Source organism: Amborella trichopoda, chromosome 3 (assembly GCF_054954075.1).
Source record: "Amborella trichopoda isolate Santa Cruz 75 chromosome 3, AtrichopodaSantaCruz75HAP2 v2.0, whole genome shotgun sequence".
Lineage (NCBI taxonomy): Eukaryota > Viridiplantae > Streptophyta > Magnoliopsida > Amborellales > Amborellaceae > Amborella > Amborella trichopoda.
In genome coordinates this window covers 11,100,129-11,127,713 of record NC_142338.1, presented here as the reverse complement: position 1 = coordinate 11,127,713, position 27,585 = coordinate 11,100,129, and the positions used below count along the sequence as shown (strand labels likewise).

Here is a 27,585-nt window from a genome sequence, read left to right as displayed (position 1 = left end):
AACAATAACATACACCAAAAATATCCTTAAAAACAAATAAATTTCTTCTTCTCATATTCAACACAAAAAAAATATTTTTATAAGAAAAATATATAACATAAAAAACAATCCAACAAGCTCACCAAAAATATATAACATAAAAAAGAAAGAAATATTTTTTTTTCTCATATTCATCACAAAAAAACATGTTTTTGTTAAAAAAAAAAAAATATAACATAAAAATAATCCAACAAGCTCACAAAAAATATATATATTGTTTTAAAAAAGAATATATATATATATATATATTTTTTTATCATATTCATTACACATAACATATTTTTTAAAAACAAAACGTAATTTATTAAAAAAACAAATTTTTTTTAAGAACCCTAAAATCGAGCCAAAGAATACATAAATTTTAGAGTCAAAATCGACCCCAAATCTTTCATTTTTTGAATGAATTGACATGGGGATATGATAGATACTTCAATTAAGTTTCAAATGCGCCAAATTTCATGAAGATTAATTGACTAGTGAGATCTTTATTCAAAAAAGTGTGAATTTTTTACGTCACGAAAGTTTCAGGAAAAGAACGCAGCAAAAAAAATATCGATATAAAAGCATTTAATCAATAGTAAATCAAAGTAACTATTTTATTTGATAGATGATGCCTTTATGATCAAACTTTAGTGATCAATTCGATAAAATCGTTCAATTTATCGATCAAAAATCAATTTGTTTGGATAAAAAACAGTTATTCGAACAGCAGTACTTGGGGCCCCAAAAAACCTCAAATCTTCATTTTTTTGGAAAAATTGAAATATGTAAACATAGAATCATTCAACAATTAATCAAAGCCCTCTATTTTTATGAAACTTTATGAGGTATTGAAGCAGCATTTGATAGAATGACGAAAATTTCTAATATTAAAAAATTATCCCCATTTCAATCCGTCGAGAACTCTTTGTTTTTTGATTTTTGATTCAATAATCTATGATTTATAGAAACTTTCAGGTGTATAACATTAATATTTGACTGAAAAACAAAAAAAACTGAAAAATAGAGTAAAAATTAATCTACAAAATATTGTTCTATGAAAAATAATGGGCTTCTATCAAATAACGACTATTATTTGATGCGTTAAAACGATGTTATATGAGTGTTAAAACCGTAAACCAGACCGGTTACAAAAACCGGCCGGTTTGATTAAATACCGCGACATCGAACAGGCGCGTTTTGGTCTCGATTTTTTTTTCGTTAGTACCGCCATGTGGTGTGCCATAAAACCGGCCTAACCGGACTCGCCACCCCCACTGGTAGCGATCTGATTTTGCGAACACTTGCCCTCCCGGGCCCAATTTGCTCTCTGCATTGCTTTTTCCCACCCCTCGCTCTTTGAGCACAGCACGGTTTTACTCCTGCTCTTCCGAGTTTGTGGAATTTATGATTCAGCCATGGCATCCCTCTCCCTCTCCTCTTAATCCACTTATTCTCTCTTCAACTCCACCTGCGACCTTCTTCTTTCTTCAGAGAGCCCAATCTCTGTTCTAAAAACCCCACTCCACTTCCTTCGGTCTCAGAATTTCGTAAGGAACTCGAGCTTTCGTGTTTTGTTGAGCTCACCCACCATATCTTCCCCAAAACCCTCATCCTCTGATATCTTCCCTCCTGTCACTGAGACTAAAGTAGCGAGGGAGGAAAATGAGTTCGACTGGTTTTCTAATTGGTATCCAATAACTCCCGTCTGTGATCTTGATAAGAGGGTTCCTCATGCGTCGAGGGTACTGGATCTTGATGTCGTGGTTTGGTGGGATAAAGCTGAGCGGAAATGGCAGGTTTTTGATGATAAATGTCCTCACAGATTGGCTCCTTTGTCAGAGGGAAGGATCGATCAGTGGGGTCGGCTATAGTGTGTTTATCATGGGTGGTGCTTTGGAGGATCTGGTGAATGCAAATTGATTCTGCGGGCCCCTCCTGATGGACCTCCGGTGCTTACTCTCGTACCTTAATGCCTCCCTTCTCTCTCTCTTAATTGCTAAATGGTCTGAATTCACTCATTCTTGTGTTGATTTATTGATGAGTAGATTGAGATTGATATATGCCAATTTGTTAGTCTAATGATGATTTGATTGAGATTGATACACTGGAAACTCATTTTGTGAGGACAATGTATTTGTTGTGAAGAATGAGAAACGAATGTTCTTTATAAGTCTTATAAATGTTGGTCAGTTGTTCTCTGATGTATGTACTGCGGTGAGTCGATAATGCTTATGCAGTAACGTGATTAATAGGGTCCAATAAACAGGCAGGCTTGGGACTGGTTTTCTTGGCATGTCTATACCCTCTCTCCCTCAATGTGTTACATCAAATGTACGGGCAGTTGAATATATTGTGGTATTCTTGTAAGTTCTGTTCTGCATTCAGGGGAACTTCAACCATGGCCTTCTTAGTGATTCTTATCTGGGTGAGATTTGTATAAGGATGCAACTTTAATTGTAGAAGTAAAATTGTGGTGTTGTATACTATCCATTTTAGTTGGACGGTCTAGATTTGACAAACCCTGTTAGGCTTTGAGACTATCATGAAATCTACACCGTTCAAATAAAATGGATGGTGTAGATTAATGCAACCTTACTTCTACAAGTAAGGTTGCAACTTTATATAAACTTTTTCCTTTATATTTGGGTTAACACCTATTCAAATGATTCCCTTTTCCAGAACTAGATCCAAAATTTCACATGTCGATAATTTCACCACTGTGAACATGAATCTAAAAAGGAAAATAAGTTTTTGAACCTCAAAAATGGTTTATTTTAGACTTTTTCTTTTGACAGTTCATTTCAATTCTTTGCAGATCATCAAATCTGTTAGAGCTGCAAATTCAAGGATCAAATATGAAATAAAATGGATGGTGTAGATTAATACAACCTTACTTCTACAAGTAAGGTTGAATCCTTACATAAACTTTTTCTTTCCTAGTTGGGTTACACCTATTTAAATGAATCCCTTTTCCAAAACTAGATCCAAAATTTCACATGTCGATAATCTCACCACTGTGATCATGAATCTAAAAAGGAAAATAAGTTTTTGAACCTCAAAAATGGTTTATTTTAGACTTTTTCTTTTGGTAGTTCATTTCAATTCTTTGTAGATCATCAAATCTGTTGGAGCTGCAAATTCATGGATCAAATGTGAAATAAAATGGATGGTGTAGATTGGTACAACCTTACTTCTACAAGTAAGGTTGCATCCTTATATAAACTTTTTCTTTTATATTTGGGTTACACCTATTCAAATGAATCCCTTTTCCAAAACTAGATCCAAAATTTCACATGTCGATAATCTCACCACTGTGATCATGAATCTAAAAAGGAAAATAAGTTTTTGAACCTAAAAAATGGCTTATGTTAGACTTTTTCTTTTAATAGTTCATTTCAATTCTTTGTAGATCATCAACTCAGTTGGAGCTGCAAATTCATGGATCAAATGTGAAATAAAATGGATGGTGTAGATTAATGCAACCTTACTTCTACAAATAAGGTTGCATCTTATGAGAACTTTTTCCTTTGTATTTGGGTTAACACCTATTCAAATGAATCCCTTTCCCAAAACTAGATCCAAAATTTCACATGTTGATAATCTCACCACTGTGATCTTGAATCTAAAAAGGAAAATAAGTTTTTGAACCTAAAAAATGGTTTATTTTGGACTTTTTCTTTTGATGGTTCATTTCAATTCTTTGCGGATCATCAAATTTGTTGGAGCTGCAAATTCTTGGATCAAATGTGAAATAAAATGGATGGTGTAGATTAATGCAACCTTACTTCTACAGGTAAAGTTGCATCCTTATATAAACCTTTTCCTTTATATTTGGATTAACACCTATTCAGATGAATCCCCTTTTCAAAACTAGATCCAAAATTTCACATGTCAATAAGCTCACCACTGTGATCACGAATCTAAAAAGAAAAATAAGTTTTTGAACACCTCAAAAATGGTTTATTTTAGACTTTTTCTTTTGACAGTTCATTTCAATTCTTTGCCGATCATCAAATCTGTTGAGCTGCAAATTCATGGATCAAATTTGAAATTGCATCCGCAATAATTTAGGATGGGTTCTAGATCCCAAATCCATGGGAAAAAAAGGTTGTACTCGTGCGTGCCTGGCACCCAATAAACTTTTACTTTTATTATGAGCTAAAGCTTTTGCTTTTATTGTGAGCTTCTTCGGCTCATTTCATGTTAACACAGTTATTTTTACTGTCTAAGCTTTGTATTAAAATGTCATCGTGGTCCGGTGAAACCATATTTCACCATTCAATACTGTAATTCTTTGAATCTCCTTCTATCTTGAGCAAAACAAACTGAAATTTCCAAGGCTAATCTATAATTTTTCTACTGTTATATATACATGTGGAAATTCATTTACACGAGTGTCCTTCCTTGGCAGTGGGATTTTGGGAAGAGATGACTCCACCATGAAGCAGAGTGTTGCATAAAAGGTAACGGTTGAAGAATTTAAGCTGATCATGCTTTGAAAAATGTTATAGGGCTCTTGTTGGAGGGCCATGCTGAGGATGTGGCTAAAATTTTCGGAAGTTTGGATCTCATGAAGCAGATATACTGAGGAATCTTAGGACCCAGCAGAAGTTGGAATAGTTAGGGGAAAGGTGTGAGGGAGTTAAAGAAATTTATGCGAACGACTACTAACAAAATAAATTCAATGGACCTAATGGCCGTTAAAGAACACTTAATGGTTGTGAGGAGGTTGGAGGGGGGGAAGGGGAGATGTGTTCACTGAATCATTGAGATGTAGATTACCAAGATGGAGACTCTATCTTGGAACAGGTGGATTGGGGAATGCAAGGAGACAAAACGTTGTTGCAAGGTATTTGTATAGAGGAATAGGGTGGACACTAGTGATCTGAAGGAATATAGGTTAAGATTGACTTCTCCATGGTTAATTTATTCTCGGGCATGTGTGGGCATACCTGATCCTGCTTTCACCTTAGATATGTGGGGCACCATCATAGTTGGGATGGTAAAAGCATTTGGATGAAGGAAAAGTATTCGAAGGGTGTGCAAGCACCCTTCCAATGGTGGAGATGGCCATATCCAATGGCCTAAAATTACTTGTATTTTATTTTTTTATGTTTTATTTAAATAAAATACTTTTCTGAATTTTGGTATATAGGTGTATTTATATAAATATAACTAAATAAAATTTTAAATATAACTAAATAAAAATTGTACTCTTACTTATAAAAATGAACCTAAAACCAATTAATATAATTTTTTTTAAAAAATAAAAAAAGGAGATTCATTATTGGTCCTTGGATGAGTGTGGTTCAATTTGAACCATTAAAACGTGTTTGTGCACCTTTTAAGTGTCGAACGAAATACCAGCCCATGGATGAATGGGGAGGTTGATTGGGGGGGTGGGGGGGGGGGGGATGTGGTGTGCTTTGGTGTTAAGTCAAAACTTAAATGCTTGGCCAAAGATTGATGGTGGCATGTCATGAGCCTAGGGCTACAAGGGGTAGTCTTTTGGTATATCTTGACATGTATGGGGAACTGAGTGTGCACCGTTATAGGCTGGGAGACTTCAATTCCTTAGGTTCTCTAATGAAAATAATTGTTGAAGTAGGCTGTTAATGTGCATGGCTAAATTCTCAAGGTTTGTAGGACAACAAACCTATATTACCTTGCTTATATCTCTCAATGAATTCGTCTAGTTGAATAACCAAAGTGTTCTTGTGATGAATGGGATTCACTGATTTCTCATATCTAGGGAGTGGGAATATCAGTTCCTTAGTATTCATTAATGTTTTCCATTGTCGCAATGGGCAAGTTTTCCTTATTGTAAGGGTATAATGTCCATGTAACATGTTGTATATAATATGCTTAGGGCTGCATGGTAAATGCTGGAGGGCTTATAAGACAACTTACTCTGATGCCATATTAGACATGAGAATACTTTGGGGAGAAGCACTAACTTTGTGTGCAGATTCTTTCAAGTCATAATGAGAGGGAGCAAGGATTCAAGGAGATAACAATGTCTTGTGCACCAGATTGGGGTTCCACCCATGGAGAGGATAATTGAGAGAGATAAAATAGGGGGTTATTTTACTGCCCCGAGATTTTGAACATTTATACTCGGAAGAATTCCGAGATTTTGAACATGTATACTCAGAAGAATTTATGGAATTTTTTGATATTTTACAGAATACTTGAGAGAGATAAAATCATATCCAATTTCCTCAAGTTTATGGGCATAAATTTCATCTTTTACCTATAATTTCTTTCTCAAGCCAAACACTAAATGTTTCCATTTGGAAGAATTTGTATTACGTATCTGGGTCTTTCCTCTACTTGTCGTCGTTGTTTAGATTTTACAAGAATTTCACTATGTAATGGGACAAAAATCTGCTGCTAGATTCTTCAGTGCTTGTTAGCATAGATGTCATTCCTCTTGTCCTAGAATCCAAACTCAAGTATTTGAAAAACATTCCAGTGATACTACATTTTGGAAAAGTCTCCAGAAAGTTGTCATCGAAAATTCTGCCTCTTTGATTTTGTCGCTCCTCAAGGAATTGAGACCATTAATTCTAATTTAAGCACACTGAATGTAGTTAGTGTCTTTGCTTCTAACTGTCATTTGAGCTTATCCGCATGCTCCTTTATCATCATTCCAAGGGTGTCCAACTACATGATAGGGATGCTAGGAAATCTCACCTCCTTCCTTTCATCCTTAGCTGAGGCAATGTCCTTTTGGCAGACACTCATTAATCCATTTCATAGAATCTGGGGAAGTAGACATCTCTTTATTACTTCTATTGCCTGATTTTCATGCTGCTTCTTTAAAAAATTGTCTTATTATGACAAAATCTCATATTACATTGTCACCTCATTGTGTGTCCTTAGCCAAATTCACAGGGACTCCATATTATGTGTGATACTAATCATCATCATCATCAGCAAAGCCTTTTCCCAAACTATTTGGGATCGGCTAAACGAACTCTGGTCTGTCATTCTGCTCTATCAAGGGCCATACCCTCGGGAATGATGTTGAGATCGTGATCGTAGCACCACTTGAGCCTCAATTAACGGTCATGGTTTGCATTCCCACTAACGCATTTGAAAACCACTAACTATTTCTAAAACGGGTAGGAGCCTGTACTCCCCACTGATCTATAAAAAAAAAAAAATAAAAAAATATATATATATATAGTGAGGCCATAGGTCCCCATATATTTTCTCACTACTTCCAACCATGTCCTTTTGGACTTACCCCTTGCCATTTTTGAGCCTTCCACTTAAACCAAGTCGCATCTCCAAATTGTCGTTGTACTGGATCTATGCTGCACATGACCAGCCCACTTAAGTTTACTTTATGTCATCTTATCGCCTATTGGAGTTACACCTAAGTTCTCCCAAATGTATTCATTTCGAATTCCATCCCTTCTTGTCTTGCCACTCATCCATCTCAACATCATCATCTCAGCGAGACACTCATCTTATGGGTAATGTTGTTTCTTGACCACCCAACATTCTGCCTCATAAAGCAAAGCTGGTCTCACAGCTGTTCTATAGAACTTATCCTTCAACTTCATTAGTATGCGGCGATCGCATAAAACTCCGGCGGTCACACACTCATTTGATCTAAGAAAGGTGAGGGCCTTAAAAACTTTCCCTAAACCTGTCTCAAGCCCGGGTAAAGGAGGTGGGTTGTGTTAGGTAGGCAGCCAATGTAAAACTTTGCTAAAACTTTCTATGTGTGATATTAATCAATTGTCCCAATACTTGGCACTTCAACCATAGGTAATAAATAAGATATATGCATTTATATACTAATATACATTTGATATCTTAAAATTAAGATGTGATACTCTATTTCTATTATTGGTTTGTTATCTAGGATATTTTTGTAGGTGAAGAATACTTATATACATTTCATATCTTAAATTGAGATGTGACCACTCTATTCCTATTATTGGTTTGTTATCTAGGATATCTCTATAGGTGAAGAATTTTGTCTAATAGAAATGGGATCCTATAAATGCTTTATTATGATCTCAAATTTTGTCATACTTGTCACCCTGGTGATTATTGTACAGCATGTAGGCTTATTATGTCAAATACTCCATTACTTGAGTTTGACATTTTAATTTTTTTCCAGGTTCATAAATCCAGAAAGGCATGTGTGGCTGTTTATCCTAGTCTTGAGCAGAATGGAATTGTATGGTTTTGGCCAAACCCTGATTGTCAACTCAAAGATATTTCATCGAAAAAGAGTCCTCCTTTCATTTCTGAGTTAGATGATCCATCATACACTCATTTGATGTGAATGACGGATTTTCCATATGGGTATCTATTTTCTGCCCCAAGATTGAGTTTTCCACTTTAAGAGGCATTGTGTTTCATTCTTATGATATATTTAAGTCTCCCAACTCTTCCTCTTTTTGGTGCTTTATTGCTAAAGCACTTGTGAACATTGCAATTCGTTACGTTCTATTCGTGTCCTCCTGACCATCCATGACTTTTCAAGTTTCAGATGTTAGCCGCTTCCATGACCTCCAATTTTCCTTATGCATTGACTGTAAAAAGTTTCAATGTATAAATTAATCATTATATGTGAGTAGTGTTTCTGATCATTCCTTATTCTTCTCTTGCTCGATTCAGTCACCACAGAAGTACTTTGTCATGCAGAAGCACTACAGTAATTATTTTCTCTTTTGTTTTTTTTGGTAATTATTAAAGTGTATCTTAGGAAGATGAAAAGAATTATTACAATGAGGTATCTTAATTCTTGTATACTGAAGTGCTGATTATCTTTTAGACATGAAAACATTTTTGGATGAATGATTTATTTTTGTGCTTATTGCTTTTGTGTATTCTGTATCCCTTCGAATCAGTTTTTATGGAAAAGGAATTGTTAGAAACGTAGCACATATTAATGTTACCGTTGGTGCTTTTACCCTTGCCATTTTCAGACTTGACTAATATTAGTCTTTGCTACTTTGCTAATACAACTGTAAAATCAGACATCATTCTTGAGCTTTTCTATCTGGATGTTCTGCGACCCTCCCCAGTTTGACTTGTCTTTTTGGATGAGCTATATAGATTATCATGGATGTACTAAGTTATTTATATATTGAACAATTTTCCATTTGATTTTAACTACATCAATATGCATTACAAATATTTATTGTCATCTCTACGCTTATATGATTTTCTTACTCCATTACAAAAACCTACACACTTGGCTTATAGTTAAAACCAGATGCAGACTACTTTGATTTACTGGGGACTGGGACTCAATTCTTTAGCCCTTTAATATTTTGTGAGCTTTGTACATTTTGCATTCATTTGGTTTTCGTCTTTTGGAAATGCTTCTGGTTCTCCGTCTAAACTCAAGTTTTCTGTTTTCTGGAGAAAACATGGTTTCCTTGGTTGCTCTCTGTAAGGTTCATTTGCATTTCAAGATTTGTAGCCATTGGACAACGTTAAATGTTCATTGGAATGCTCTAAATATTGAGCACTTACAATTGAGTCAACGTGCCGATGGCATTTCAGGTATGAAGTTCTCCTTGAAAATCTTATGGACCCTGCTCATGTTCCATATGCCCACCATGGATTAATGCGTACAGTCTGTAATCCCAGACCGGTAACCTTTCACTTTTAAATTTATCCTTTAGGGTCATGATATTTTTAGCAAAGAAAATTTATCATCCGAAAGATGGCTTTTCAGTATAAAGGGCAAACCACAAGTTTGTGTACTAGTTTCTATTTTTTTTCCTTCCTTTCCACAGTTTTTGAAGCAGTTATTCTTCCCTTAAAGATTTTGAGCTTGTATTATTGACTAGTTCATTTCCGTCACTATTAAGGTTGATCGAGAAGGTGGGCGGCCATTGGACATATCTATACTATCCCAAGACATTTCAGGTTTCCTGGCAAAGCAAGAATATGGATATAGAAAATTTATAGCCCCCTGTATTTTCTATGCCTCTCCATTTTCTGGCTCAGCTAACGAATCTATTAGCCAGGTAAGAAATGAAAACTGTGCATAGTTTTTTGTGGTTCGTGTTCTTTAATAATCTTGCAAGAAGGATGCCACATAGTTGTGTGTTTATTCTTCCATCTTACATTCTAACAATGTCATATTGCATGCTGCTAGTTTCAGAAACCAGCTGCAGATGATCATAAGCCACAACGACAAATTCTTTTGATCTTTGTATGTATACCCGTGTCTCCAGGCAGAAGCAGATTAATTTGGTCATTTCCGAGGAATTTCTCAGTTTGGATAGATAAGCTGGTTCCAAGATGGATATTTCACTTGGGACAAAATCTGATTCTTGATTCAGACCTTTACCTTGTTCACTTGGAGGTATAAGAACCTATATGGCATCATACTGTTTGATGGATTTCTTTAATATCTCATACAAAATTTAAACTATTTCCATTTTTCATATAGGTGTGATGAATTGTTTTTTCATTTACCTATTTTAATACACTGACTATTGCAAATTTGAAGTATATTGCTTGCTATTGTATTTCTTATGTGTATTAGGCTAGCAAGTTTCCACCTAACATTATTGACATAGACTACGAATGTTACAATGAGGATAATACTCTGTTGCAAAGAAAAGTTTTACTCCTCAGGGGGAGAGTGTAGCAGGTAATAGATAAAAATCATAAATTATACATTAAGGTATCAGGAATCCAGGGTTTTGTCATAAAGGTGATCTAGTGTGTATTTCAATATACTTCATGGTGTCATACTCAATACTCGAGCTAATGCTTTTAGATACTTAGATTTCTGAGTCAATCTTGGACTTTGCACTAGACTTTATATTGTAGGATTTTATTTGGGCCTTAATCGAAGATTACATACAATTGTATTTTTTTTTTTTTTCGAAAATCTTCCACAGAAGTAGCTCATGATTAATTTTAGTGGCAGGGGCTTGGTTCCATAAAGTTGAACTTGGACTAGGATTCGATCTGAGCCAAAATCCATTAGTCTCGACCTAGAAAGTCTTTACGTTTTTCTTCATTTGAGGCATGCCGAACATTCATTGAGATTTTTGAGCTATTCAAGCAGATGATTTGTTGTTACCCAGTTATTGTTTGTAAGGCAATAGGCCACTTTTTTCCTTTATTTATGGTTTTTTTCCTTTGGGAGTGGCTTAAGTGTTTTCACAGTGCTTTAGTGCACTGCTTCAAAGAAGAATATATCTAGGGATGTCCTTCCTTACTATGTTGCTGCAAGGAAAGAATGTAAGTTTGTTTCAGTTGCTGAAATCAGAAAAGCCATAAAGCACTCGTGTTCTTCTCCTTTTTCTTACTTCTATCTACTTGTACATCATCTTCTAGCTAATCCAGGCCACCTTCACAAACTATTTCTTTTCCCATTTGAATTGTTAAATGTCATCCCAAGCACTTTCAAAGGCTGCAAGCAAATCATCTTTGTGGATCATAAGCTTTTGCAGATTAAGTCAATGAGGATTATTTTAGGAAGTAACTGATTATGTTCTTTAACTTAAATTTTCTTTTCTAAAATAATTTAAAATTGAGAAAATCACTAACCAGTAGCCTGAATATATTTCTCACAAATTCTCCTAAAACCAAGTATTCCTTGTCTTTGCGTCATACTTTTCTTTGTACCACTTGGTAGCACAGTGTTACTACATAAATATTACCTACAATTCTAGTAGATACCCTATCGTGATATATTACATAACCTGACATGATCATTGTTCAAGGACTCATTCGAGTCCACTAGGACTCAGCTGAGTCACTTGGACTTGGCTCCTTGCCAAAAAAATAAAAATTTGTAAAAATTATACAATAGTATGGAATCAATGTATCAAATTGTTATATGTAATTTGGGTTTTTTTTACAATGATTTGTGAGTTTTTCTTGCCAAATGCCCTATTTTTATATTTTCCTTTTTTTGAGATTTTTGAAATGTCTCCAAAGTCCAACCATAAATCAATTTTTCTAAATCCATGTTTTATATATTTTTTAAACTTATTTGGAATTTTTATGTTGTCTTTGGTTTTGTTTCAATTTTACAATTTCAATTTTATTTTTTGACAATTTTTTAATTTTTTAAATTTTTTTAGGGCCTTTAGGACCTTGTACACTACTCAGCTGAGTTATTAGGCTCAGACCAGGGCCGAGTCCGAGGCCTGAGCAGAGTTTAAAAACATTGGACACAATTATATACTGCTATAATTGTTGTATAATATGTTCCAAGGAAAACATTTGAACATAAAATAATCTTCTATGTGAATGCGCATTGCTGAGACTTAACATATACACCTGTGGTTGCAATGATGATCTGATAAAGTTCTGCCTATTAGATCCTTGAGGTATGTCTCTCTGCAATCTCCAGCCAACCAAAGGTGGAGTTGAAATTTAATTTGAATAAATGCCACCAGATTTCAATGAGGAAGCTGATTTTGTTGATGTTCAAAATTGATAGGATATTTCATGTATTTCCTTTCAATAAAATTACTCATACATTTAGAATGTTTTTGTTCATGCAATTCATCAGCATTTCTATTTTCTTTGACATTCCATCCTACAACAAATGCAATAGGAAATTCCAAATAGAGATCGTTGTTCAATAACAGTAGTTTTCATTTCATTGGCTTCCTCTTGTATGTGTATTTATCTTCAATATTTCTTGATTGTCTGCATATTTTGTCCAGACTTATGGGTCACTTGGTATTTCAAAGGCTTTTAGCAGTCCACGTAGCATGCAGTCATTTATTTTGCATAAAGTGTCAGACTTCCAGAAGTAAGCACATTGTTATCCTATTCTGTGCATGGATCTGAATTTGGATTGTTTTTTCGGGAACATAAGATAATGGAAATAGGCCAGTCCAATTGGTTTAAAGTCTTGTTTTGTACCGACAAAGTCAGATGCACTTGTAATTGTTTTCCGAAATTGGTTACGGAAGTATTGTGGTGGTCAGGTTGATTGGGGAACAAAGTTCCATGGATACCTCCCACCAACCCCTCCAAAAGAGCAGCTCATGGACAGGTATTTTAACATAGTATCACTTTCCTACGGTAGTTGCATGGGCACTTCCTTGATCATTATGCCTGAGAAAAATTCGTTTCGGGTTGCTGTATCATATCTGCATGCTTATCTAGGTCGTGCTGCATCTTGTTCTTGTACACCACAGTTATGACGGGATAATTTGATCCTTCATGTAGGTTTGATATTTTGTCACCAAGAAGAAGGAGAGAGAGAGAGAGAGAGAGAGAGAGAGAGAGAGAGAGAGAGAGAGAAATGCAGGAAGGGAAAGTAAGAAATTGAATCCACCTTTTTCCTGAACCTCAAACAAGTAAAAATATGCAATTATAGAGAAAAGGTATGGACGAAAGGGGGGAAATTGAATCTATCTTTTCCTGAACCTCAAACAAGTAAAAATCAACAATTATAGAGAAAATGCATGGTTTTAGTTTCTAGGCTTTCATGTTAAAAAAACTGGAGCTCTGATACCAAATTGATATCAGAAAATTTGAGAAAATATTAGAATCAGCAAGAAACAAAGCTAAACACAAGCATAATTCTAAGAAAACTAGGGTTTCTTCTCCACACCCAAGCTAGGCTTCCAAAAGCCTGTGCTTTTCTTTTTTCTCAATTCTAGAAAATCATGTGACTCATTTCTCCTAGGCCCCCACCCACCTCTTTATAATATTATGATTATTTTTTTGAATGTTGCCTTTTTATAATAATATTTAATGTTCCAAGTACAAAAAGTGTCTAAACAAATAATACATTGAACCATATTAGTCTAAGAAGGGTGAGGACCTTAAACTTTCGTTTAACCCTTCCCAAGCCCGAGTAAAGGAGGTGGATTGTATTAGGTGGGAAACAAATGTAAAACTTTGTCAAATCTTTTCATGATTCTTGAATTTGGTATAGCTGACCCCAAATAGTTGGAAAAAGGCTTTGATGATGATGATGACGATGAACCATATATTCTACCATAAACTTAAAATTTGTGTTGATGGTTTTACCCCTGTGAACAATATCCATGAATAGTACTCATGAAGTAAATAAAAAATATAAAAACCCTTGAATCCCTAAAAAACTAAAAAAACCCTAAAAATAAACTTTAAAATTGAAACTATAATATGCTTCCTATGAAATTGAATAAAAATTAAAAACAAAAATAAATTTTCCCTCCATCATTCTCCTCAGGTTGGAGAAATCTTGTCCTTGAGTTTTGAAGTGTGCTAAGATGAATTTAACTTCAAACGACCTTCTTTAACCTTCTATTTCTTTGTCGGCTCAAAGTGGTAAAAAGAATTCCTCAAGAAATGATCTTGATATGTATATTGAGGAATCAATGCAAATTTATCAAATATGGCTATCCTTGAATTCCCATTAAAAATTGTGTCGAAAACTCACAATTTTCTGGTCTTTAGAGGTTTTCTCAACATCTGTTTCATTACTTTCTAAAATTAGGGCCACAATTTGTGGTTTATGAGTTGACCACGTTTCATCTGTGCTACTCTGATTCCAATATCTTGAATGCTCTACCTCTTCGATATTAATGAGATCTTCAAAGGTCATGATTTGGATCATTCCTCCTGCTTCCTTCTTTGCATATTCTTCATCTTCTTCCAAAATCTCTTCATCATCATCTTGATCCTTGTCAAAGATCAGATCTCCTAAATGATATTGTTGTTCATTGCAGTATGTATTGAAGATTGGTGGTGAATCCCAATCTACTACTTGCTGATTTTCGATACAATCTCTGTCAAGTCAAGAATCTCATCCTTCAAATCGAAAATCCTAGAGTGATATTCCCCATGTCTAGGTCTTCTATCACTATAGTCATCACTCGACTCCCCATGCGAAGGCGAAAGTGAAAAGGTTTGTACTCGAGATCCTCTTTGGCAAAATATCACCTTCTTGCCGATTATTGAGGTTCGCGAACTGTTACGTCAGCTGCTGAACTTGTCTTTTAAGTTCCTCATTCTATCATCTCTAGGATCACCCGGAGCAGGTCTATGAAACCCCCTTCCCACAGCCCCTTCTTGTTGGCATGGTTCTGCCAAAATCATAGACCTTAGGCCGATGATCAACAAAAACCTGCTAAAATCAATAATATCTAGGCTGATTTGGCATAACTCGGGCCGAAATTAGTAAACCCTAGACCTAGCTGTGACTTCCCAGCTTTGTTGTTGAAAAAACCTGAGCTCTGTTGCTGAAAAAACCTGAGCTCTGTTGCCAAATTGATGCATGAAAATATGAAAAAACGGTAAAATCAGCAAGATACAAAGCCAAACACAAGCACAATTCAAATAAACCTAGGGTTTCTTCTCCACACCAAAGTTAGGTTGCAAGAGCTCGAGCTTTTCTTTTTTCTCAATTCTAGAAAATCACATGACTTCCTTCTTCTAGGACCGCATGCACCTCTTTATAATATTATATTTAATATTTTAAATTAAAAAGTGTCCAAACAATTTAAATTTAAAATTCGTGATAACAGTTTTACCCCTATAAACAGTGCACAGTACTTGTGATGGTACTCTTGAAGTAAATAATAAATATAAAAGTACTGGAATCCGTAAAAAACTAAAAAACCTTCGAAACAAACCCCAAAACTAAAACTATAATATACATCATTTGAAATTGAATAAAAATTTTTATCAAAAAAAAGAAATTGAATAAAAATTAAAAATATAATATACATCATTTGAAATGGAATAAAAATTAAAAATAAGAATAATTTTGCCCTCCATCAAAGAGCAAGGTAGATTGGTGTGAATCCCCAATTAGTTTGTGTTTGGGTTGCTTCTTCATTATGATAAATATCGCATCATTGGGTTTCAAGATATGTGAGACTACATAAATTCCCTTAGCATCAATGGATATTACAAATTATTTAAATGACAAAGTAATAGTAATATTAATGCCCCTTATACATGATACAAAGTCATGATAAATAATCTTAGTAAGGCACCCCCCCCCCCACACCCATCCCTCCTCTTCCATCATGCTTGAGCATGTATAATTTGTTCTTTATAAAAGTGATGGTGCTCACGAGCAAGCCCTTTCGTGGAAATGTCCACAATTTGATTTTTTTGCAATAAATCTGTTTTTATTGCTCCTACTTCTACCTTATCACGCACAAAACGATAATCAATATCTATATGCTTAAAGTTATGAAAAATAGGATTAATTGCAATAGCAAGTGCACTTCAATTATCACAACCGATGGTTGACTGTTGTACTTTATAACCAAGTGATACAATTCAGATTTCATATCTAGAAAACTCTGCTAAATTGTTTGCCAATGTTCTACATTCAGCCTCCATACTTGATTTTGCCATGGAATTTTCCTTCTTGCTCCTCCAAGATATCAGTTTTCTTCCTAAATAACCACATTAAATGTGAATCAAGATGTCATGCTTAATCAGCGTCGGAGTAGCCAATGATGGAAGCAATACTTACATCATTCATGTGATTTTTCAAGTGTGTTTGCCTTAATTATTTGTTCCTTTCATATATCAGATTATACGTTTAACGCCTCCATATGGACATCACTAGGTTCATGCATAAATTAGAATACCTGATTTACTATAAAGGTTATATTAGGATGACTGAGGGTGACATAATAGAGTATGTCTGCATGCTTCAGACTTTTCTGGTTCTTCAAGTAATTTCCTTCATTTGCTTTCAATCTGTTGTCTCGCATTGTTGTAGTGGTTGATGCTTTGAAATGCAACTACTTGATTCTCTCAACTAAATCATACGCATATTTATGTTGAGATAATCGGAGTTCATCCTGAGTTTGATCCACTTTTCCCCAGAAAGTACTGAACATGTCCCAAATCTTTCGTCTGAAATTTGTCAACAAAGAATCTCTTGATGTTGTGATAAGATCAGAATAACTTCGTGTAATGATGATGCCATTGACATACTAGAGGATAATCACAATACGTCTAGTTCTTCAATGAATGAAAACAAAACAATTCACTGTTGTTCCCTTGAACCTGTAATCCTTTTATCGCATGATAATGGTTTGGAAACTAAGTACGAGAAGCTTGCTTCAATCCATAGATGTACCTATTCAACTTACAAACATAGCCTGAAGAATCCTTCTCATGGAAACCTAGGAGCTGCTCCATGTATGTATAGCTCTTCTTTTAACTCACCATGAAGAAATGCTTCTTCACTGAAACCTTCACCAATGTGTCATCATAATAAAGGGGTTTAAAATCTTCACCAATTTGATAAGGAAAGGTATACAAAGACTATTTATTTTTGGCACAGGAGGTCTGACCATAATTTGTGAAATCGGGCGGCTAGGGTTGTGTGATTGATTTCGAACTGTGTGACATACCCCTAGCCGTTGGATCTCTTATTTGATGTATAAGAACAATTATGACCTTGTACTAAAGCTGAATGGTCTTATAGTATACAATCCCTATTTTGCATCTAATCGTTGTAACTTCAAGTGAAATGGATTACTTGCTGTCGGTTGTTTGCCTGGTACTAGAGTCCTAATTAGGGAAACTAGGGTCCGTAGATTTTCCTAAAAACCGAGGAATTTATTGATAGATCATGGTGATCAACTTGCTTTGCATACAAAGGGCTCGAACAACCCTCATTGCTATTCCAGGTACCGCTTCAACTGGATAAGAGTTAATTTGCAGAAGTGAGAAAAATCGTATCAGATGTAACCCCATAGATGCAGTAGTTTGATCTGCAATTATGAGAGATGAGAAGAAATTTAGTTTCTGTTGATACCAGCCAGTTTTGGGAAAAATTTTCCCCATACGATGTCGGACAACTAGTAGAGGTATGAAGGTTCAATGAACACTCTCTAGAGAAGTGGCCTCTGAGAGCCTTCCATAAGGCCTTTTGTAATTTTTTCCTATATCGAATGGAAGTCGATCTCAGTCTGTTATAGTATGCACAAGAAATCATTCTATTTGGTTACACTCTAGTTTTTCAATTTGCATTAGTATATCCAGTATCAATATCAGTACCATATTGTATTAATACTTGTACTCCAAACATTTACAAATGCATGGGCGAATCTTGGATTAAGATAACTATGGTGATAACATGGGCAGAGAAGAACACAGGTAAATAACAAACTATTGTAATGGTGATTTTTAGTTGCTGAGGATGGCATTAGAATTCAATCATTACTTAAACTCGGAGAGTCTTGAAAAAGATTTTAGTTGGACAATTTTTTATATTTGCAGTCCTATTCCTATCTCTTGGACACTTATATGGTGTGAGGCCAAATCCGTTGCTGATGCCCTTGCTAAGCAAGGGGTAATGAGGCCAGACAGAGGAGGAACCTTTTGACTGTTTTGGAGCTCGTGGTTCCGCTCTTTTTTTGTGATGTATAGCACTTTTTGAACATAGCTCACCATCTTGGTGAATTTGTATGCTGCTCCCAATGGGAGGCTTATTTTTTTTACTTGTAATTTCTACCTTTCAATACAAAGCTAACTTTCTCAAAAAAAAGAAGAAAAGAGAGAGTGAAAAACAAGAGGTGAAAGTGAATCCAAGACAGGGACACTTATTACGTGTATACAGTATGCATACATATGGTAATCACTCGAATTTCATGTTCATTTTTCAATATGCTTGTTCTAATTTGATAAAATTTCCTTTGGAAACTTGGCCACATGGACAAAAAAGAAATTCCGGTTTTTGTATATTTTGGCATTAACTTTATTGTTTTGATTCAATTTTTCCTCAACAAAGATGGTTGTTTGGCCAACGATCAATCCCTGTTTTTTTATATCACTATTACCTTTGTGAATTCCTAACTCTTTTTAACCACGAAATCCTCACACATCCTATTCATGTTGTGCCTTCCAGATACTGGTCTCATGTGGTTCACTGCAGCAGCTGTCATGCAGCCTTGAAATATCTAAAAGCACTTGAGATTTGTCTACAAGCTGTCAATAGTGTTGATTAGTGCAGTCGCTGCGTTTAGGCAGAGCATACCATCCACCGTTACAAGGATTTTACTTGTATCGGCTGCGATACTCAGCTCACTCGCATCGAGATGGCTCGCAAATTTCATATACAAGAATTTCTATTTCCATGACTACAACCATGCTCTTGTATGAGAGAAGGATTATTACTCATCATATTCTTGTAAATATCATGCGAAATATTAGCTGATGTGAACTGGTCTCATGTTAAACTTGAGATTGTTATATATCACCAGGGTTTGGTGGTTATTGAATGATAAGCTTTTAAGTTGGTTTACTCTTCTGAGTATTATTGAATTGTAAGCTTCGAAGTTGGTTTACCCTCAAGCCAATGCAGCAATGATAGATGTCTGAGTGACATAAAAATATCAAAAGGTAGTTAGTTTGTGTAGTAGTTTTACATATATTTGACACTTATTGACAGAGTATCGCAAATGCTCCTCGATCCGTGGCAATAGTGATAAAAGGCATCACCTAGTGATTTTGCTTTTCATAATGCTGATGGCTTGGCATATTGAACTTAGATGGCTTCTCTGAGTAATGAAAAGGAATGGTGTCCCAACCCGGTGAGGTTGTAGGTCAATTATTCTGCTTTTCTTGAAAGGAAATAATCTGTCAGATTTTTCGAGACTCAGTTCCTATGTTTAGGAAGTCAAAAGATTTTACTCTCCCTCGGGAGGCGTACTGTACACTATTCCCTAAGGGAATCTCAATATTTGTGTACTTTTAGAACCCCAAATATTGGGTTTAGCGACAAATTTCAAACAAAAGCATTTTTTTAAACACACTCTTTAAACTTGAAAAAAAACATCATTCCAAAAGTGAATGTAGGTTGTCCAATTTTTGGACAGCCAAATCTGTCATAAAGTTGAAAGTGTTTTTTTTTTTCTAGAATAAATATTTCTTTCTAGAAACTAATCATATGGTGATTTTTATTTGGACCACAAAATTTAGATCCAAAGAATCCTCCTATGTAACTTTTTCACCTAAGGGAGTAAGTGATTCTTATTGAAAATAAAGATTTACATGTGACTCCACCACATACAAAGTACATATGTGTTTATGATGAAAATCTGATAGATCTTCCAATGAAGATCTCTCGAATTTTAACACTTTAAATTAATAAAATAGATGTAAATAAAGTGGTAGAGAAAGTGAGACTGATTGAATTCAGATTTGAGGCAAGATCTGCACGAAAACGAGCAGATATACTCTCAGATCTGTTGGCAGAGCCAGCATGATCCAAAGCATTAAAATACGATTTAAAGACAAAGTTAACAGATTAAAATGTATTAAAATACATATAAAACAATAAAAGAATAAAAAAGAGAGAGGAATAAACAATAACAAATTGGGCCGGATGGCTCGGGGTTCTCGAGCCTTCGAGGGCTCGCGCGTATCAGAACCGGTCTTCTTTGCTTCTCTGATTCAGATGTTGACCAACGGATCTCTGGTGTAGAAGGGTTAGATTTAGGGTTGTTGTGCCTTAAGTCTAGTTTTGATCTAGGGTTGTTGTGCCCTAGATTTAGGTTTTCTTAAGCTTGGGGTTAGGGTCTCAAGAGGTTAATGTTTATGTCTTTCTGAAGTTCTAAGGTTTCAATATCTATTTGTTTCTCTGTGTTTCTCTCGAGTCTGGAGGAGAATTTCCTTAGTTTGGTTTCAATCTCTATCGTTCTCTGTGTTTCTCTCGGGTCTAGAGGAGAATTTCCTTAGTTTTCAAAGGGTTTTGTGATCTCCAGAGATTGAATATGAATTCTGAGATTTTCTCTAATTTTTGGGGATTTTTCCTAAATTTTTAGGAATTTTCTAAAGGTTTTTCCTATTTTTAGTATTTTTGGGTAATTTTCTTAATTTCAGGAAATTTTAAGGTTTTTTTGGGTCTCTTTCTCCTCTTGGGTTAGGGAGAGGGGGTATTCATGAGATTCTATTGGTGATTTTTTCTAAATGTTTTGGAGTTTTTTCGGATTTTTTTGGATTTAAATTGCATCTTTAGCCCTATCTAATTAAAGAAAACGTGTTTACTGCATCATCAGATGTGTTGATTGCATCATCAGCTCGCGTCTGGGCCTGTCAGGCCCGTTACTGCTTGACCCACGACCCGACAATTGGGTCTCACAGGGACTAAATTATATCTTTTTATCCGTAGGTCCGATTTTGGCGATTCTTGGACCGTTGAAAAACTCTTGGGCTCTACTTCAAGTTGGGATAGGATTTGGGTAGTTTTGGGTTAATTAAACTGGGTCTACTGGGATAATGTGGTTATAAGGGTTCAGAAAACCATAGAAATGAGATGTCCACAATTGCCCCTCATTGGCACTCCCTGTCCTTTGAGGGACAAATGAGTGATAAAGAAGTAGACACTTTGGTCTTCCTTGTCCTTCGAGTGGCAAGTGAACGTCATAGATAAAACATACATTTTAAATTTCTTCTTGAGGTCATGTGGTCAAGGGGCACACCAACTATCCCTCCAAGCCATTCTGCTCACCGAGCTCACCCACCTAGGTTATTTTCCTCTTAGGGTTTTCGACGTGAGATGTCGGCGAGTTACACAAGCTTGAAACTCGAGTTGGATTTTCTAGCCATGCCACTAAACTTCAAGGGTTTTTGTAGTTTGAATTTTTAATTTTGGCATTTTCTTTAATCTCCTTAGGGTTTCCTAAGGCTGTCTACAGAAAAAGGCTTTCTATAGGAAGAGACTTCTCTGGCTTTTGAAAAACACAAGACATATAATGAAAATTTTGAAAAAGAAAGATATTTCGAAAAACAATGTTGGTTAGCAGTTTTAGCTCCTACAACCATAGAGCCCTCTAAGCAGTTTAGCGTCATGTAACGATGGACCTTACACCAGACCCTTTTACATCAATACGGGGATAGATGGAATCCATCGGACAGAGTAGTTGTGCCCTGGATACACCTGACCTTTTTGCATCATACAGGGTTAGACAGTACCTGCCTCGGCTCTTTTACGTCGTACGAGTTTGAAGTTTGTCCATCGAACAGGGTGGATGTGCCCTGGATACACTTGAGCTTTCACGTCATACGGGGATAGACAGTACCTACCTCGGCTCTTTTATGTCGAACGAGTTTGACGTTTTTTTATCGAACAGGGTGGTTGTGCCCTAGATACACCCGACCTTTTACGTTGTATAGGGATAGACGGTACCTGCCTCGGCTCTTTTACGTCACACGAGTTTGACATTTTTCCATTGAAACAGGGTGGTTGTACTCAGGATACACCCGACCTTTCACTTCGTACGGGAATGGGGGGTACCTGTCTCGGCTCTTTTACGTCACACAAGTTTGACATCTTTCCATTAAACAGGGTAGTTGTGCCCTAAATATACCCGACCTTTCACATCATATGGGTACAGATAGTACATGCTTCGGCTCTTTTACGTCGCACAAGTTTGACGTCTTTCCATTGAAACATGGTAGTTGTACCCTGAATATACCCGACCTTTCATGTCATATGGGGGTAGATGATATCTGCCTCGGCTCTTTTACGTCGTACGAGTTTGACATCTTTCCTATCTCGGCTCTTTAATGTCGCACGAGTTTGACGTTTTTCTTGTCTCGACTCTTTAATGTTGCACGAGTTTGACGTTTTTCCTGTCTCGGCTCTGTAACGTCGCACGAGTTTGACATTTTTTTTCTTGTTTTGGCTCTTTTAAAGTGGCACGAGTTTTACGTTTATTTTTCATGTCTCGGCTTTTTAACATCGCACGAGTTTGATGCTTATCCTGTTTAGGCCCTTTTACGTCGCACGAGTTTGACGTTTATCCTGTTTCAACTTTTTTACGTCGCACGAGTTTGATGTTTTTCTGAATTGGACTTTGGGACATCATACGCACATACGAGGATGAGCTTGCCTCATTTCGCCTCAGGGGATTCAGTCGAGAGACAAACACTCCCAGACTAGCCAATATTGACATTGGCGAGGTTCACCCATCTTCGATATGCGGTAGTTGATAGTTAGAATCATACAACTATGGAGTGCCTAACTAGTTTCAAGCTTTCATACAGGCGTAGGAAGTTGGCTTTGAGAACGAGGCCACATCAACTAACAGTTTAACCTCTTTTAGTGATGGAGGAAGTCCTTTCAAAAAAGTTTTTGAAAATGGAGGGTTTTAACAATCAGATTGAAAAAGCGCTTTTAAAAGAGACGGGCCTTACAGTTTTGCCACCCGTTGTCCCTTTGGTGGTCCCTATGTGAGCATATCAGATCCTTTCTTGAATCCTCAGGACGAGGAATCATCAAATATTTCTTTATCTTCCAACCTCAGCTTTGTATTGCAATTCAAGGAGAGTTCTCTGGAGTTTCGAGCGAAATAGAGTCTTGAAAATACAAGATACCGCCCCTGGGTGTTCAGAATCTATTTGGATTTTTGATTTCGTTCCTTTACCACTCACCTTTCGAAGTTTCGAACGATCTAGGTTCTTAACAATGTTCCGTCAGGCTATGTTTATTGATTTTCTTTTAACACCACTTTGACTCAGGGGGTGGAAGAGAAGATGTTTAGAGAGAAAAGACTTTGGAGAGTAGAAGGACGGAGATAACTTCTTCTTTTTCATCACCCTGGGGTCCCTTTCGGGTGTTCAGCTCGGTAGCCTCTTTTTCCAACGCTTTGGGTTCTTTTTGGATTTTCAGCCCAGTGGATTTTTTTATTTTATTTTATCGCTCCGAGGTCTCTTTCGGGTGTTCAGCCCAGTCGCATTTTTTCTAACGCTTGGGGTTCCTTTCAGATTTTCAGCCCAACGGATTTTTTTTTTTTTAAAGAAAATAGTGACAATGGAAGAGGGGGAGGAAGAAGAAGAGTCAAAAGTTGGCCCTTTTTTTTTTTAGCAACTCACCTTAAGATCATGTAAGAATTCGATCACCTTTCCCTCCTCTAAGTGGTAGGGAGGTTCAAATATCGGTCTTCCTCTGATTTCTCTTAACCCAGGTTGGCATCCAAAATCTCTTTGACAATGGTTGCAGAGTCTCCGTTGAACTTTTTCTTTAAACTGCTCAACTTGAACCTTGATTTTGGGACTACAAATCACTCTCAGTTTCCTAATCCCTCAGTCTTCTGTATGGACAGATAGTCTCATCAGGGTTTTCCCGTTAATGAAGTATTTTACGTTACACATTAGGTGTTAATGCCTTTTGAAATATGAGGCATGAATGCCTCATTTGGTTATTTGAAAGGGGTCAGTGATCACCCAACTCCTTTTCGATAATCTTTTTCATTGCAAATTTCGAATTGCTTTTCAGAGGTTAACTCCGTAGTAGGCTCTTGCTCAATGCTCGAGCTTAGGTGAGACTCTCGCACCAGAAGAGTGATTAAGTTGGTATCAGATGGCCTTACCGCATGTTGACAGTCAATCTCATTAGTTGCCCCTATTGTATCCTCTTCGTGAGAGGAATTTGCGAACTTGTTCTTCACATGATGAAGTCTCTTGACATGGTGGTGCTCTGGATATCAGAGTTGTGCTCATGTTGTTAATGACTTTTAGAGAGCCTACCTCTTGAGGAGGTAACATGGTCGGATTTCTGATATCCAATTCTTGATCCCAGATTGGTGGATCATTCAAGAAATCTTGTGCAGGTAGTCCAGGTGGACTCCTTAGAATTTCCAAAGGTTTGAGTTCTATCAACTCTAGTGATGATGCAAAATCTTTGTGAATAATCAAATTTGGGCTCTGTGCTTCTCCATTATCTATAACTAGGTTCACCGTAAGAGGTGACTTGGTTAAATCTTCTAAGATTGGCTCTTCATCCCATATAGGTGGGTTGGCGAATAAGTCTGGTGAAGGTGGCTCAGGTGGGCCCCTTAGAATTTCCAAAGGTTCGTCTTCTTTTGATATTTGAGGTGTTAACCCCTTGTTTGGAAGCGTAATGAGAGACTTTGGGGTGTCGACCCCTTGTTTGGAAGATGATCCCTTCTCGTCGATCTGGATCACATCAATTTTAACATGTCGTCCTCATCATATTGATCCCTCTTAGGTGGGTCGTCAAGGTTGTAGGGTGAAGGGCTTCCTTTTAATACTTGCTCATTTGTCCCCTCACGAGTTATTGTCCCAGTCGTCATGGGTTTGGGAATCCATAGCTTCAAAACCTTGGTTGAGCTTATGCTCGAGTTCATATTGCTCTTGTGAGTTTGATTCATTGCCACACACGTATGAACCCTTTATTGTGTTAACTTGGAAGTATGTGTTGAAGGGTTCATATGCCCTAGTGTGGCTCTTGATGATGGGGATTTATTGTGCTACTTTTGAGACTGTATATTAGAGTGGAATTCCATATGCGATATCCCTTTCTTCGGATATGGGCTTGGAGCTAAAATCATCCTCGCTGCTTTAATCTTTAGTCATTAACTCCTGGGTGAGACTATGCTCATTTTGTTCTTCATCTACTGGACTGTCAAGTTGATTACTTCTTGTACTCCAAGTCCTTTGTGGAAGGTCTTTAGGTTTGGGCACAACTTGTGATTCTCTAGAGTTAATCAGGTTGACATCAGATTTGTTTGTTGAAGCATCTAGAGTTTTTGGTTTTTCTATGTCATCAGCCTATTTCTTTTTGACACTTATCTTGTCATTATCAATGAGGTCCTGAATTCTATGTCTGAAAGCTCGACATTCATTAGTGTTATGGGCATAGTTTTGATGCAATTGCACTATTGAGATGTATTGCCTCCATAGAAAGGAGGAATCTTGGCTTCTGTCGGTAATTCTATGAGCCTTACTTTAAGCAACTTCTTTATGGCATTAGTCATGTTCTCTAGTGCCAGGCTTACCTCGTGGCTTCACGGAGTGGAGTTTCAATAACCCGCGTAACGGCTTCTCTGAATCTGGTTATAAACAGGGAATGAGACTCGCCTCACTTCTATTTAGTGGAAGTTAACTCAACAAGGGTGACAGGTCTTGGTCTTCCTCCGCTATAGAGAGAGGTAAATTGCCTGAACATTTCGTTAGGAGTTGTTTGAGGTTCCTCCTTCATAAATCTTCGGTGCCACATCAAGGGTTCTTCTGATAAGCTATGCGAGAACATGACCTTAAGTTGGTTGGGTCGGTCTTGCAGTGTGTGGACCATCAATAAGTAGGCGTTGATGTGTGCCTCAGGATCCTCTTTCCCTGAAAATTTGTTTCTGAATTGTGGCATCACAAATTCCACTAGTAGATCTTCTAGGTGTCCTAGAATTTCTTGTACATAAGCTTTAGGAGTTGAGAAATTCCATATTCCCATTTCTCTAAAGAGTCTTGAAGGTGTTTCATACAAGCGAATTGAGCCGTCGTTATGGCTGTGAGCTAGCTTGGTTGTATGGTATGTTGAACCTGACTTTGTGGTATGTGGCTCATATAAACTGGCTGTTGGGCCCATGTAGTGGGTTGCCCTAAGGACTGAGCCTGAGGTTGAACTTGAAGTGCCAATTGTCAGCTTGTAGACTCACCCGAGCTGAGTTGGGTTAGAGCATACACATTACTTGGAGGTTACACAACTTGGCCACGCAAGGAGGCCTTCGGGATAGGATCACCACTTAACTGGGATGGACGACTCAAGCTGCTATGACGACTGGACCTCTGACCTCGGGTGGCTAGGTCTACCTGACTCTGACCTTGTTTGGATGATCTATCCTTATGGTTAGGGTATTCTCTTGCCTCAACATTGGACTGAAGGAGTGAAGGAATGCCATAGCTACTGCTAAATGAAGCTTGCCCTCTAGGTAGTCTTGGGCTCGAGTGATGATTAGAACTAGACGTCTGGCCGGTAGTGCATTAGATTGGCAAGCTAACAGCCTTAGGATTATCCTGGTTTGAGCCAAAATGTTGGACTTGGCCTAATGCTTGAGCTTCTGACCTGATTTTCATGGATTGATGCGTTGGATAGTGTAACCTCTATTGAGTAGGTCTTGAAAGTAAGCATGCACTTTAGGATTGTCTTTATATCGAGTTAGGTCAAAACCATGATCGTCACTGGTGATGATTGCTTAGGTAGACTTTCCCTAGTTGTATGTGAACCCGCTCGCCTACTAACTGGCTGATTGTCAAGACTGGAATGCTGGGCTGCTAATTGATCATCGAGGTTCACATGGCTGAGATCTGTTGACTCAGAGATTTGGGTCGGGGCCTTATTCTTGTTGTACCAACGGGATTTGAGGTTAACCCCTGTCTTGGAGGATTGCCCCGGTCAGATGCCTTGACTATTCAGGGTATTGCGAACCTTATCAACCTGTTGGCTCGTGACTTCTAAATGGTGGTCTTGAAGGTGGCTTAAACAGCTAGATTTCGTTCTATGTGGGTCGAAAGTCAGCTCACTGACACCGGTGCTATTGATGATTTGTGAGGGAGCACTGTGATGGTGCCACTCGGATTGACTAGGTTCTCTGGATCTAGACTAAGTTGCGGCCATAGGGTTTGACCTTGCTCTGCCATGATCTTGGGTCATGATTCCTAGACTCGGTGAGATCTAGACTCGGCGCCTTATGGTAGACCTAGTCTGACTCTAGGGGCAAAAACCTTAACTAAGACTAGACTGGAACCTAGACTTGCTAGACTCGATGGATTTTGGTTCAGACTCTGAACTAGGGTAAGCCTAGTCTAGCTCTAGAGGCACCTCTATGCTTAGACCTA

At 37.0% G+C, this 27,585-nt stretch overlaps 1 protein-coding gene across 27 annotated transcripts; it reads left to right on the top strand.

Moving 5' to 3' along the window:
• The first annotated feature begins 1,215 nt into the window (after nt 1-1,215).
• On the top strand, nt 1,216-19,252 carry LOC105421781 (protochlorophyllide-dependent translocon component 52, chloroplastic-like). 27 transcript variants are annotated; one of them, XM_088863346.1, is made up of 9 exons: nt 1,295-1,970; nt 4,433-4,484; nt 8,162-8,349; nt 9,559-9,649; nt 9,870-10,028; nt 10,160-10,369; nt 12,699-12,787; nt 12,966-13,033; nt 18,857-19,252. In XM_088863346.1, exons 3-9 carry the CDS (start codon nt 8,330-8,332, stop codon nt 18,901-18,903), a joined length of 684 nt encoding a protein of 227 aa, XP_088719472.1. In that variant the 5' UTR covers nt 1,295-1,970; nt 4,433-4,484; nt 8,162-8,329; the 3' UTR covers nt 18,904-19,252. The 27 variants fall into 27 exon arrangements, with proteins under 27 accessions (XP_088719473.1, XP_088719471.1, XP_088719485.1 ...); XM_088863350.1 differs by lacking the exon at nt 4,433-4,484 and adding an exon at nt 8,537-8,616 and having other exon boundaries at nt 1,433-1,970; nt 10,166-10,369; XM_088863347.1 differs by lacking the exon at nt 4,433-4,484 and having other exon boundaries at nt 1,216-1,970; nt 10,166-10,369.
• Nucleotides 19,253-27,585: the final 8,333 nt, after the last annotated feature.